At 48.8% G+C, this 13,502-nt stretch overlaps 1 protein-coding gene across 1 annotated transcript in view; it reads left to right on the top strand.

Annotated features, from left to right (window-relative positions):
- LANCL2 (LanC like glutathione S-transferase 2) overlaps positions 1 to 11,462 on the top strand; it is a 61,145-nt gene extending 49,683 nt beyond the window's left edge. Inside the window, exons 7-9 of the mRNA XM_082632648.1 lie at positions 3,327 to 3,503; positions 6,276 to 6,348; positions 8,933 to 11,462. Coding sequence (XP_082488774.1) covers positions 3,327 to 3,503; positions 6,276 to 6,348; positions 8,933 to 9,048 — 366 coding nt within the window. The 3' untranslated portion in view covers positions 9,049 to 11,462. The remainder of the gene's footprint in view (positions 1 to 3,326; positions 3,504 to 6,275; positions 6,349 to 8,932) is intronic.
- Positions 11,463 to 13,502: the final 2,040 nt, after the last annotated feature.

The raw sequence follows: 13,502 nt of genomic DNA, 5'->3' as shown, positions 1-13,502 counted from the left end.
TGGTAACCATAAGTTTGTTTTCTATGTCTGAGTATGTTTCTGTTTCAGAGATAAGTTCATTTGTGTCATATTTTAGATTGCACATATAAGCGATATCATATGAAATTTGTCTTTCTCTTTCTAACTTACTTCACTTAGTGTGATAATCTCCAGGTCCATCCATGTTGCTGCAAGTGGCATTATTTTCTTATTTTTTATGGCTGAGTAGTATTCCATTGTATATATGTACCACCTCTTCTTTATCCATTCATCTGTCTATGGACATTTAGGTTACTTCATGTCTTGGCTATTGTAAATTTCACCCTCATTCTTTGAAGGTATTTTTGCTGAATATCTACTCTGACAGGTTTTTTTTTTTTTTTTCCTTTCAGTTCTTTAAAGATACTGCTCCCCTGTCTTCTGGCCTTCACTATTTCTAGAATGTTAGTCATTCTTTATATTGTTCTCTTATAAGTAGTCTGTGTTTTCTCTGGAAGCTTTCGGGATTTCCTCTTTTTGGTTTTCAATATTTTTATCATGTACCCATGTGTATCTGTTTGTATTTATCCTGCTTGAGAGCCTTTAAGCTTCTTGAACTTGTAATTGTATGTCTTCCACTACATTTGGTAAATGTTAGGCCTTTACTTTCCAACAGGTCTCTGAGGCTTTTGTTTTTAATTTCTTTTCTTTTCTGTAATTCAGAGTGTATAATTTCTATTTATTTAGCTTCATATTCACTAATGAGTTCTTCTTTATTAAGCCTTACTCAATAAGTTTTTAATTTTATCTGTTGGTGTTTTTTCAGTTCCTGAATATCTATTTCTTTTTATAGTAATGTTTCTCTGAGATTTCCAAACCATTCATTGATGATGTGTTTAGTTTCTTTTTCATCCTTAAAGATTTTTAATAACTGCCCCAAATGCTTGTCTCTGTTTTCAACATTTGGTCATCTCAGCATCACTTCATTTTCTAATGTGAGCAGACAGACTCAGAGAAGTTACAATGATTCACCCAAAGTTACTCGGTCAGTTGTAGTGGAAGAGGGAGTCCAGCCATGTCTTCCGACTCCAGATCTCTTACGTCTTCCTCTGCATGGCACTGTCTCTTCAAACTTTCTGTCATGACATTTCCCAGGGAAATTTACGATTTGAGAGAGGTAATGTGGATCAGTAAATAGATTTTCTGGCCAAGTTATAATGGCTACAATGTAGAGAAGATAAATCTGGGAGCTTCAGTGTTCATTAAATTTTCAAATGTCCCACTATTTATTTCTTTTAAGGAATATTTATTTGTTTGTTTATTTATAGCTGCGTTGGGTCTTCATTGCTGCGCGTGGGCTTTCTCTAGTTGGGGCAAGTGGGGGCTACTCTTTGTTGCAGTGCATGGGCTTCTCATTGCAGTGGCTTCTCGTTGCAGAGCACAGGCTCTAGAGCGCAGGCTCAGTAGTTGTGGCATGTGGGCTCAGTAGTTGTGGCTCGTGGGCTCAGTAGTTGTGGCTCACGGGCTCTAGAGCACAGGCTCAGTGGTTGTGGCTCACGGGCTCTAGAGTGCAGGCTCAGTAGTTGTGGCTCGTGGGCTCAGTAGTTGTGGCTCGTGGGTTCTAGAGCACAGGCTCAGTAGTTGTGGCACGCGGGCTTAGGTGCTCTGCGGCATGTGGGATCTTCCTGGACCAGGGCTCGAACCCATGTCTCCTGCATTGGCAGGCGGACTCTTAACCACTGCGCCACCAGGGAAGCCCCTCAAATGTCCCACTATTCAGAGTAGCTCCTCATGTGGAGCATGAGTGTGTGACAGTAGTGGGCGTGGTGGGCGTGCTGCGGGCACGCGCCGGGGAAGGAAGGTAAAGCTCGCTGTGTGGGGTGCCTCTAGCAGCCTCAGTCTCACCAGGGGGACAGGGACAACGGGAAAGAAGTCCGATTGATTTCACGTACCCCTGGGTGACCATCAGAAAGGAGCCAGTCAGGTTTTCTCTGGGACTGGCCTTACTCTCAGTGTGATTTTATGACATAGCCTCCAAAACAGTCTCCTTTCACCTGTCAACTTTGACGTAATCTTTTTCAGGATGGGAAAAAGGTCCCTTTTATAATTCATTTTAAGAGGGTTAAGATGCAAATGAGAGGATGACATATTTGTGCTGGCAGGGTAACACAGAAAGGATGGTGCTTAATGACAGCTCAGAAGTAGCACTAACCGTGTGCCAGGCAGTGTTCTAAGAGCTTCTTGTATGTTATTTCATTTTAATACAACAAGCCGCTGAGATGAAGACAGGGTATCTTTTTATAGTACATGAAGAAGTAAGAGGTGACTTGTCCTCAGTCACATTTAAAAGGTGACAGAGCTGAGGTTGACACTCAGGGACCCCAGAGTCCACGTCTCAGCTGCTTTCATGACCAAGAAGCCTGCTCCTGACCCCGGCAAGGCCGTTGCACCAGGAGCAGTGACTGCAGTGTGGATCCGCCTCCTTCCCCTGCTGGCCACGGCACACGCTGATCACACTTCAGGCGCTTCGGTTTCCCTGCACCTCAGAGCCTCCTCGGCGGGTGCCCAGGAGTCACTGCTCAGCAGTCACAAGGAGTGTCCCCTTTGCCGCCCTGAGAAGCTCTTCTCCAGTGACCTTTTGCCTCTAATCCGTGGTCCAAAACGCATTTGCACTAGAATGGAATGAGCTAAGCAGGGGAGACTGCTAATAACAGATTCAGAGGAGAGGACCAGGGAAAGAAAATAAATGAAATGAGAGGAGACGGAGAAGAGTGTCAAGGGGCATCTGGGGGTCGCGAAAGCTTCCTCATGCTGGCGCACTTGCTTCCACCGAGCACGTTTGTCCCTCCGTCCCCGTAAACCATTGCATGGCGATGGTGCCGCTGGGGCTGAGAACACTCTCTGCGGGGTTCCTTGTGACGGTTTATGACAGCTCGTCGGGTGCGTTGGATGTGTGACTAACCTAGGATGTGGAATGTTCCCGACCTGGATGACGGGACAGTGTGGAATCCTCGACTGCCCTCTGCACGAGTAGGAGTGTCACAGCTGCAGCCTACAGGTCCCAGGAGGCACAGGGTGGCTCATTGGTGACAAGAGCATCTTACCGGGGAGATCCGGTAGCCTTCCCTATAACTGCTGGAACTTTAGAACTGCGTTTGCAAAACCATGACCTCGAAGGCAGGCGAAGGCGGGAGAGGAGTGGATGGGGCTGCACGGCACCTGGTGCAGTGCCGGTGCCTCTGGGCTTGGCTCACCCGTCATTTCAGGTTTCTGAACGTCGTGCAGTTTTCTAAACAGCAAGGGGAAGTATTTCGCTGACTCGCTGCGTAAGACACCTGTTGAACACTGCTTTGCTTCTCATCGCCCAGGTGTTTAAGGAGGAGAAGTACTTGAAGGACGCCATGGAGTGCAGCGATGTGATTTGGCAGCGAGGTCTGCTGCGGAAGGGCTACGGGATCTGCCACGGGACCGCCGGGAACGGCTACTCCTTCCTTTCCCTTTACCACCTCACGCGGGATAAAAAGTACCTCTACCGCGCTTGCAAGGTAAGGATGTCTCTAGCCAAACCACTTCTGAACCCTCCAGGGCACACACAGAGCCCAGATACAGCTCTCTCCTCCTTCAGACACATTTCTCCCAGCTCTGTGGTTTCTTCCGCAGAGCCTTGTCCCTGGCGGCCGCGTGCCTTGGCCGTTCCACCTGCACAATGGGACTAAGGGGTGGAAATGCGTTCTGGAGTCCCGTGACCTGTTAGGATGCCCTCCTGTGCATTTATTAGCTTCATGACTTTGGGGCGCCCCTTCTTCGAGCCTCAGTTTCCTCATCTGTAAAAATACTACCCGCCTCCTAAATTTGTTCCAGGAATTAATTGAGGTAATGGGCAGGTCGTCGGTAGTTGCCCCTGCTTAAAATCCTCCAGTGGTTTCCCACTGCCCGGGAGTGGCACCCACGGCCCTGAAGTGGACAGCCCCGTGCACCTCGGCCCCTGCCTGCCTCTCCCCCGCCTTGCCCCACACTCTCCACAGGGCGCAGCGTTCCTGGGGCTTCCCCGAAATCTGCCTGGGGGAGGCGACCTCTGAGGTCTCCTCGGTGACAGAGCCACCAGGGCGCTCACTGTGCGCTTCTGCTCGTTCCCGAGTGTGCCGCAGCCTAGACCACGAGCTGCGTGGTCTTCCTAGTCGACGTCCCAACGTGCCCAGTACCTAGGGCAGTGCCGGCACCAAGGACAGGCTTGATAAATATGCATCGGGTGTGCGAAAATGGACACACAAAACAAGACTCAGTAAATGCTTGCTGGTGTTTTTATTACTATACACACTTCACAAAATAAAGTTACAGGAACACAGAAAAAAAGATGGGAGGAAAATGCACCAAAATGTCCAGTGACCCTTGATAGATGGAGGCATTCAGGTGGCTTATTCTGTATATTTATTACTGTTCGGAAGCCTTTTCTCACACCAGACGGAACAGAGCCCTCCGACCTGGTGCCCCGAGACACGCACGCAGTCGTCGTGCCCCCACTCAGCAGAGGCCGCGCAGGGTATTGTGGGGATGCAGAGGGCAGGTGCCTGACCCGGGCGTTGGGGGTGCCATGTAGGCTGAGACCCAGAGCAGAGCTGGAGCTCGAGCAGGCGGGTGGGAGCGGTGCCGCCAGCCGAGGAAGCTGGCGGGGTGAGCACCCTGGGGCCCGCAGCGTTCCCTTGGCCAGAGCAGAGCAGGGCAGGAGCTGGGGTCAGCGAGGCAAGGGGCAGTTCGGGTGGACGGCAGTCACAGTAGCAGATGGGTAAGAAAATACGGGGATTGGGGAAGGCTTCGTGGGGGCTGAGGCACAGCGAGTTTTCTAAAGATGTGGAGCTTTTCAGGTGGGACAGGAAGGCAGGGCATGGGGAGGCGAAGTGCACCCCAGTAGGAGAAGAGCCCCTGCAGAGCCACGGAGGCAGGCACGGCACAGTGCAGCCTGACCCCGAGCGCTCAGCACGGGAGGGTGCAAGGGCGAGGGGTGAAGGCAGAGGGGCCGAGGCCAAAGAAAGCTGGCCCTTCCCCTTAGTCAGTAGATCTGAGCCTTGGTTACACCTTAGAATCACTGGAGCTTTGAAAGAGTGCCTGGACCCCACCCTGGGCCCAGTTCTGCGGGAGCCCAGGCCCCCCACTGCCAGCTCCTGGGTGGTTCTCATCTGCAGGCGAGGCTTCCCAAAGGTTTGTGATTCATGTCCAGACTCCTCTCAGGATTGCCGTGGCCACGGCGGAATGGATGAGGTGGAGATAAACAATGTGGGTTTCTCCAAGTTGTTGTTTAATAGTTACTGCAAGAAATGTTGTTATAAACCCAAGAGCATTGGCTGTGATACTGAAGAGGAGAGATTCAGAAACACTTAAGATATTGATGTCGCTGATTCACTTTGTTATGAAGTAGAAAGTAACACACCATTGTAAAGCAAGTATACTCCAATGAAGATGTTAAAAAAATAAATTCCTCTTGATAGACACTAAAAAAAACCCCAGATATTGAGCTGAGTCCGCAGAATTCAGTGGGTTTTTTTAAATGTGGAGAAGACAGAAATGTATGAATGTCTCTCTGCTCTCTGACTAAGGAAACCAGATAGATGGTGGTGCATCAAACAAGCTAGAAAAGTGAGCAGATTTGGAGGGTGGAAAGTTTTATTGTATATGTGCTGAATTTATGATTATTTATATACATAAGACAAAAAGTAAGTTACCTTAAGCAAAAAAGGGAAATTTATTATAATGTTTATAAAAATCCATTGAAGAGGTTTAAGAAGCAAGGGTCAGGGAGCTCAGAGGAAATTGCTGATAAAGCTAAGGGATGAGTTTTCAAGATGAGCAGGGTGGTCAGTGGGCAGTGGGGTGGGCCGGCCGGGGAGGGGTGGGGAGAGGAGAGGGGAGGGAGGGCTGCGCGTTCAGCAGAGGGGCTGGCGGTGAGCCCAGAGAGCAGAGCTCGGCGAGCGGATTCAGAGCCAGTGTTTTAATCTGGGCGGAGCGCCTGCAGGGGCAGGAGGCGGTGCTTAGAAAAGACCGAAGGTTGTTGGGTTGTGAGATTTCTTACTTCGGCCCTCCCAACAACCTTCCTAGGTAAATTCCCCGCTACAGAGGAGGAAACAGGCCTAGGCAGGTGACAGCTTGCCAGGTCTCACCTGCTCCGAAGAGGTGGTGCCAAGTCCCTCGGAGTTCACACTCCTGACGCTCTGTTGCCTGCGAGTCTGCTGTCTTTGTTTCTTGGTGAATTCACTGCAGTGTCTTACGCGTTCCATTTTCACCAAGTGAAATCCCCACTCTTAAAGAAATGTCTTTCTCCCTAGTTTGCAGAATGGTGCCTAGAATATGGAACACATGGTTGCCGCATTCCTGACAGACCCTATTCTCTCTTTGAAGGTAAGAGTGAGGGAAAGCTCCAGGTCTGAGTATCTGGGTGTGTGGGTATCTGGGTTCTTCTGACTGCACCATCACAGTCGATCTTAATTAGTAATCACTGCACAGCTGGTAAATACCGTGAGCAAAGTCGTTCATTGCTGAAAATTATATTGAGTCTCTTTACCTTGCCTGTATTGTGCTCCTGTGAACTTCTTCCAAGTATTTTTAGATCTTTTGTGACGTGTATAGGCATAGACTGTCTGCTGCGCAGTAATGGAAGAAAATAACAAGTTTACTCCTGTGCGTTTCATCGGTAATATTGTGCGTGTAGTATTGATCTATTCACAGCAAGCTTGGTTAGTTACTTAAATGTATTTAAGTCACGTAAAGAAGTGTAAATAATTAATATTAGTAATTTAAAAGTATTAGTAAATACAAGTATTAGTAGTTGGAAAAAATAATGAGAATATTGAAGACAGTTCTGAAAAACAAGAGCAATGAAAGAAACCAGCAAACACATTGCGAGTCTGCTCCAGGCACACACAATACATAGAATATAATTCAGGAAAACAAAATGGAAGTCCTACAGAGACTCAGATATTCTTTGTTTAGTGTGTGTGTGTGTGTGTGTGTGTGTGTAATGGTAATTTGGAACATAAGCCACAGAAACCAGAGGGCAAATGTTAAATGGTGTTACAATAAATGGATGGTAACTTTTTAATTACTTTAGAGCCACCTTTTATAGTAATTCCAAAATAAATTTCAGAAGGAATAAATGAATACTTTTTAAAAAATCAAATAATAGATAGGTGTTGAATTTTGTCAGGTGCTTTTCTTGCATCAGTTGATAAGATCATGTGGTTTTTCTTCTTCAGGCCCCTAGCATTGTGGATCACATTGGTTGATTTTCAAATATTAAGCCAACCTTGTGTCTCTGGAATAACCCTTACTTGGCCATGGTGTACAATTCTTTTTATGTATTGACAGAATTATATTTGCTAAAACGTTGTTGATGATTTTTGCGTCTATATTCATGAGGAATATTGGCCTGTAGTTTTCCTTTCTTATACTGTGTTTGTCTGGTTTTGATATCTGGGTAATACTGGCCTAATAAACTGTACTGAGAAGTACCTTCTCCTCTGTTTTCTGTAATAGATTGTATATTAATTGGTGGGAGAATTCTCATTTAAATGTCTGGTAGCATTCTTCAGCGAAACCTTCCTAGCCGAGAGATTTCTTTTTCGGGAGTTTTAAATTTACAAATTAAATTTGTTTAATAGGTTACAAGGCTGTTCAAGTTATCTGTTTCATATTCAGTGAGTTTTAGTAGTTCGTGTTTTCAAGATATTGCTCCAGTTTACCTACGGGGTTAAATTTATGTGCATAAAGCTTTGGTAGTAGTCCTTCATTATCTTCTTGATGTCTGAATTGTCTGTAGTGCTATGCCATGTTTTATTTCTGCTACTGATAATATTTTAATCATATAATAGATAAATGAGCAAAAATTAGAGCATTTGTCATTATCTTTTGCCGAATAAGATCTTTTTAATATTCAAGGAAACCGTAACGGAAAAATGTTTCTCAGAAAAAAATTTTCGTCTATTGTGTCATAAAAATGAGGTGTATTTGTATCAGATATAACACAGTTAATACCTGAACTCTAAATGGAGTTCATTCAGGTTCATAAATTCAAGTTTACGATGGCAAATTCAAAGCCCCAGCAGGTGAAAATCTTTGAATGTACCCTCCCGAGAGGCTGGGAAGCTCTTGCATTCTTCTGGGCCCCTGTGCCTCACAAGTGCCTGGCAGGAGACGCTGACTAGGTTCTTGTTGGATGGGTGAGTGCCGGTGTGGAGGCCACTAGGCTGGAAGGGCCCACAGCGCCCAGGACCCTTTGTGGAGGAGCTCCCTCCCGCCCAGGGATCCTTCGGGTAGGCTGCTGAGTTACTGCAGTGAGTGGCGGTGGGGATTTTGACCAAGCAAGTAAAGTTCGTTTTAAAATAACATTTTTGAGGGCTTCCCTGGTGGGTGACACAGTGGTTGAGAGTTCGCTTGCCGATGCAGGGGACACGGGTTCTTGCCCCGGTCCAGGAAGATCCCACATGCCGCGGAGCGGCTGGGCCCTTGAGCCATGGCCGCTGAGCCTGCGCGTCCGGAGCCTGTGCTCCGCAACGGGAGAGGCCACAACAGTGAGAGGCCCGCGTACCGCAAAAAAAAAAAAAAAATTTTTTTGAAACCCAAAATGCAACCTTCCGTTTGGAATAAAAACATAAAGGCTCTGAGAGGAAGTTTACATGTTGGAATATCACAGTAGCAGCACCCTTAACTTTTTTGTTAGCACTTCTGTGAAATCATCTTAAGGTGTCAAGATACAAGATTAAAGCTCAGAAACCAATTTTTAAAATTAAGATAATGAAGAAAACTGGTATTACCTGTTGGGTGCTAATGTGAAGATTTCCTTTTCGTGTGTGTGAAGTTATTTTCAAAGTCCTTCGCACCTTTTCCCACATCCTTACAGCCCCAGTAAAGGCAGTGATCAGAGGTCACTTGGTTCTGGACCCCGCCACGCACCCTTTCTCACGAAGGACCGCGTTTTGCGTTGCAGGTATGGCTGGCACTGTTCACTTCCTCTCCGACATCCTGGCCCCAGAGGCATCACGGTTTCCAGCATTTGAACTCGGCTCTCCACAGAGTGATACAAAGGTGCAAAAAGACGACTGAGAGATCCAGCTGGACCAGAAGCCACCAGGTTGCTTAGTACCTGACACAGAACCAAGTGTGAATCCTGAAAGAGGGAGAAAAAGGAGAAGCAGGCACCGTCCCAGACCCCCTGTGTCAGAGTGTGATGACAGACCGTCCCATCAGCGATCTGTAACAGTGTCCCCTCACTGGTGTAAAATACGAATTCCTCATGTCCAGTTCTCTGTAGTGTGTGCATGTGTCTTGGTGTTTGCTGTCTGTAGGTGTAGGTTGTTGTAAACGGAAGCCCTTCTCTGTCCACGAGCCCGAGCTGGCTGTGCATGAGGGCACGCGGCAGCCTCTTCTCTGTACATAATATTTAAAGTGGGGTGTTTTCTGTACTGACAAACAGGAAATAGGCAGGTTGTGTCTCTCCTGTGTAACAGAAGATTCTCCGCAGTGATGTTCCAGTGGTAAGACTTTACAGCATTTTCTGTGGGTACCTTTTAGATCAGCATGAGAGAAAGACCACCCCAGAAATGAAAAGAAATAGAACAGGTAGAGGGGGTTTGCTGGAGTAGGGGGTGGTGAGCCTTTCCACCAGGTAGTCGAATGCTCCCTCTTTGTGTTTTGTGCTCACCTCAGTGTTTTTAAGAAGCCAAAGGGGGTGCATTGCAGCTCTACTGGGGCTCCCATTCTCAGGCTCTTTGTGTGAAGTTCTGGACCCTCCTCGCAATCCAAGGCAGCTCGTGCCCTGGGGAGTGGACTTATGACACCAGGGCCATTCAAGGGAGCCGTTTTCGTGGCCACACTGTAAATCATGTAGCAGTGACTGAGGGTTGGCAAGTCTCGATTCAGTGTATATTATTAAAATAGGCTGTACCTCAGTTCTATCAACATTATAACTTAGTGTTAAAAGTACAGTGGATACAATTCCAGATGCATAATAAGCAGAAAGATACTCATCTCTTCCTATGTCTCTCCACTTAACTTACCAAATTTTGGAATAAGTTTATCAAAGTACAAATTTGGAACGAATTTAGTCCTTATTTTTGTCTACTATTTGGGTGATAAAAGTCTCACCTTTGATGAAATGTATTAAGCATAAAGTACTAGTCTGCATTTATGCATATGGAAAACAGTCTTCTAACCAAGAAGATTACGATACTGTCTGACATTTTTTATTTTAAAACTGGGCATTAATTTGGCTTAGCATACCCTCAATAATTTTACTCTGTAAATCTGTTTTTAGAAGAGTTTTGCTGTCATGGTATGAGTGGTCTAGGACTTTGTACAGACTTCTCATCTTATGAGCTAAGGCCAGTTCATAAAAGACAAGATAGGTCTCTCTGATGGTCTGGTCCTTATCTGCAAGCGATTGTCAAATGTTTATCAGCCCTCGTTTCCACTCCTTTCATAAAGGTGAAAGAACGTCCATGTAGAAGACAGATCCCTTCACACAGGTGTAAATCTGTGCAGTTCTTAGGATGCTGGCTGAGCCTTGGTGGTGGGGCTGACTCCCTAACACGTGCCCTTCGGTTTCTAAGTGATGCCTCGTGAGTCTCAGTCACGACTGTTCTTTTCAAGTTAGGTTGATGACTTCCATGGCTATAAGTCCTCACGGTTGTGTTTTAACCGTCTTCCCGGGCCTGCTCATGTGCGTCTCAGGCAGCCTGGTTCCCGGGACCTGCAGGCGGGATGCTAGTGAGCTGAGGGACTGTTTGTCCGAAGAGCTCCCCCGGTGTCACAGCTCAGCCCAGCTGCCCCGCTGCCACCTCGGCCAAAGCTCAAAGGCAGCCCCCGGGGCTTCGGCCCAAAGGTTTACCCAAGCCGTCTCATTTCTCACGGGAGGCCAGTGGGGCTGCACAGGATTCACCCCCCTCAGCAAGAGGGGGCAGCTCATGGAGGCCCTGGCCCTGGCCACGTGTCTCCTGACCGGAAGCAGTGAGGGTGACCCTTCGTGACACCTGGGCGTCACGATGCCTTGTATGTTTGGCTTGTTTCTGCCTCGCACACTGAGGGAAGATGGAGCGCTTGTAAGGTAAACCGGAGGAGATTGTATTTGCAGGGTTTTTTTAGAAGCCAGCTGGATTGACCCCTCCCGCTTACCCACCAGATGTCAGCAGAGACGCAGTCTGTGACTCCACAGTAACCCACCTCCTGGGGCGCGACGCAGGCGGCTGCACGGTGCCGGGTCCAGCTCTCAGTCCCCAGAGGCAGCGGGACAGAGGAGTCCCGGAGCTGGTTTAGTGGTTCTGATGAGTGCGATTTCGGATCTCAGAGCGGCTCACAGTGATTTCTTACGTTTGTTTGTGTATCCAAGATGTGTCTAAGTGTTTAAAATAATGTGTATGCACAATGCCATTTTAAAATATGAAAGAGAAAACGTTGATGTCCACAGAAAGTGTGTGGGGTTCCCTGGTTTGGTACTTAGTAAAAACACGGTTTTGTTGTGACACTTGCGGGGTCTTTGTCTCTTCTCACCTCTGTCTGCCTTTGAGAGCGATGGTTGGAAGCCTCGGCCACGGTTCTGAAGATGGCCTTCCTCACGGAAAACGTGGCTGTTGCTCATGTTATGGCGTCCTACGTGCTTCACTAGAATGACGGCTTTCTCTCTCTATCCCAAGGGCCTCCGAGCCCTAGGCAGTACCAAGAGAAGCCTGTCTTGAGCTTGCCCGTGTGACAGGCCTTTATACTCATAGTCACCCTGAATGGCCCCAGCACGGCTGGGGTCACCGCGTGCGTGGCGGTGGGCACTCTTCTCATCACTGTCTTACAAGTGAGAAAGCTGATGGCCTTGCCCAGGGTCACAGCCGGAATGAGGGACAGTGAGGCTTCTGACCCGACAGTTCTTGCCAGTGGCCATACTTCTGACTTGTACTCAGTACCTCTTCCCCTACGTGCCCAACACGGAAGGTGAGAAATTGAAACCCCGGAGAGGCCCTGTCATCTGTACTGCTGCCCTCCTGGGTCCCTCGAACCATTCAGTGCAATTCCATACTCTTAACTTCGTGAGGCACTTCTCAACCGCTATTACTTCATTTGCTAAATTCACAAAAGCAGGACCCAGGTGTGAGGTCCAGGTCCCCCAAACGTTTTTACAGACTGTCTTTACTCCTTCCCAGCCTCTCTGCTAAGCTTCAAGGGCCCCTTCCTTTCAGGTCTCAGTTTTTCCACATCATGTTTTCTGGAGGAGAGCCAGGTGTCCATTCCAACCTGACGGTCACCCCCAGCGCCTGTCAGCCTTCTGTCAAACTGGCCGGTGGCCCGGAAGGCTGTGCTGCGTCATCACTTCTGATCAGAGGAAGGCCGCCGGCTCCTCACAGCCCCTGCTCCTTGGGGTTGGGTCGCTGGATGACTGAGGCAGTGACGACATCCAGTCGGCCGCACAAAGCGCCCCTGCCCCCATCTCCCTCTCCAGTTTGCTCCAGTCCTCCACCCAGCATGCCAGGCCTTGTGCTCGGTGCTGAGCGTGACGGCCGACAGCCACCCTCCTGCAGCTCGCCTGCCCCGTGACGGGCGCCTGCGGAAGGGCCGGCCCACCTCTGTCAGGACCTCGGACAGCTCCTCCGCAGCGCGGGCGGGGCGGCCGGCCTCCGGGCGCGCGCTTCCCGCTAATGGCAGGAGGGCACCACGGCTGAGTGTGACCGGTTCAGCCTTAGGGCGCCATGACCTCGGGCACGAGGCTGAGGCTGGCCCCTGTCGTCAAGGAGCCTGTGGAGTGGGCGTCCCGAGCAGAGTCTGGACCAGCCTGTGTGAATTTGGATCCGCGTTTCCTACAGAGTTTCTCTGTGTAATCAGGACAACCTTATGTGGTTAGTGGGAGAATTACAACGGAATAACAGGTGGAGAAAGCACCTAGCAGGTGGAAGTGCTCTGTGATGGGGAAGTTGAAGGTGTGCGTGTAGTGCCCTCGTGTGAAGAAACGGGCTGGCTCTCCTGAGTCATGAAAGGAAAACCCAGGTCTGTCCAGCGCCAAAACCCCAAGCCACACCACCGTCGCGCACCACTGCTCTGCCTGGCAGCCCCGAGCTTTCGGCCATCGTGGGCGAGGGCGTGTGTGTGCCCAGCTGCACCAGGCTCCTTCAAGGGGAAGAGTCTGCCACAGGGGCAAGGAGGAACCAAGCCACAGTTTCAGGCTTGCACAAAGTCTAGAAGTTCACAGAGGCTGGGTTCTCCGTCCTCCGGCCTGTTCTTTGTTTAATGCCCCTGGAGGTCTTCCCGCTTCTGTACCAGGTAGATTCTTGTGGCTTTCATAAGATCATCGTCAGATGCAGTGCTGGTCACACGTTAGCAGGGACCTTACGCCCACCTTAAAGTATTGTTCATGAGAGAAGAAAACATGTGGCAAGCAGCATGATCACATATCTACCCATAATCATATAATGTCCCCCACGGTCCCAAGAACTGAGGAAGCCAGCTTTTCAAACCATTTCGTCAGGCCACAGGGAAGTTATCCAACGCTTTATGCTTGGCTGCTGGGAGCTAACGGGGGA

Source organism: Mesoplodon mirus, assembly GCF_964341445.2.
Source record: "Mesoplodon mirus genome assembly, chromosome: 9".
Lineage (NCBI taxonomy): Eukaryota > Metazoa > Chordata > Mammalia > Artiodactyla > Ziphiidae > Mesoplodon > Mesoplodon mirus.
The sequence above is the reverse complement of the archived record's forward strand: the minus strand, read 5'-3'. Positions and strand labels throughout refer to the sequence as shown.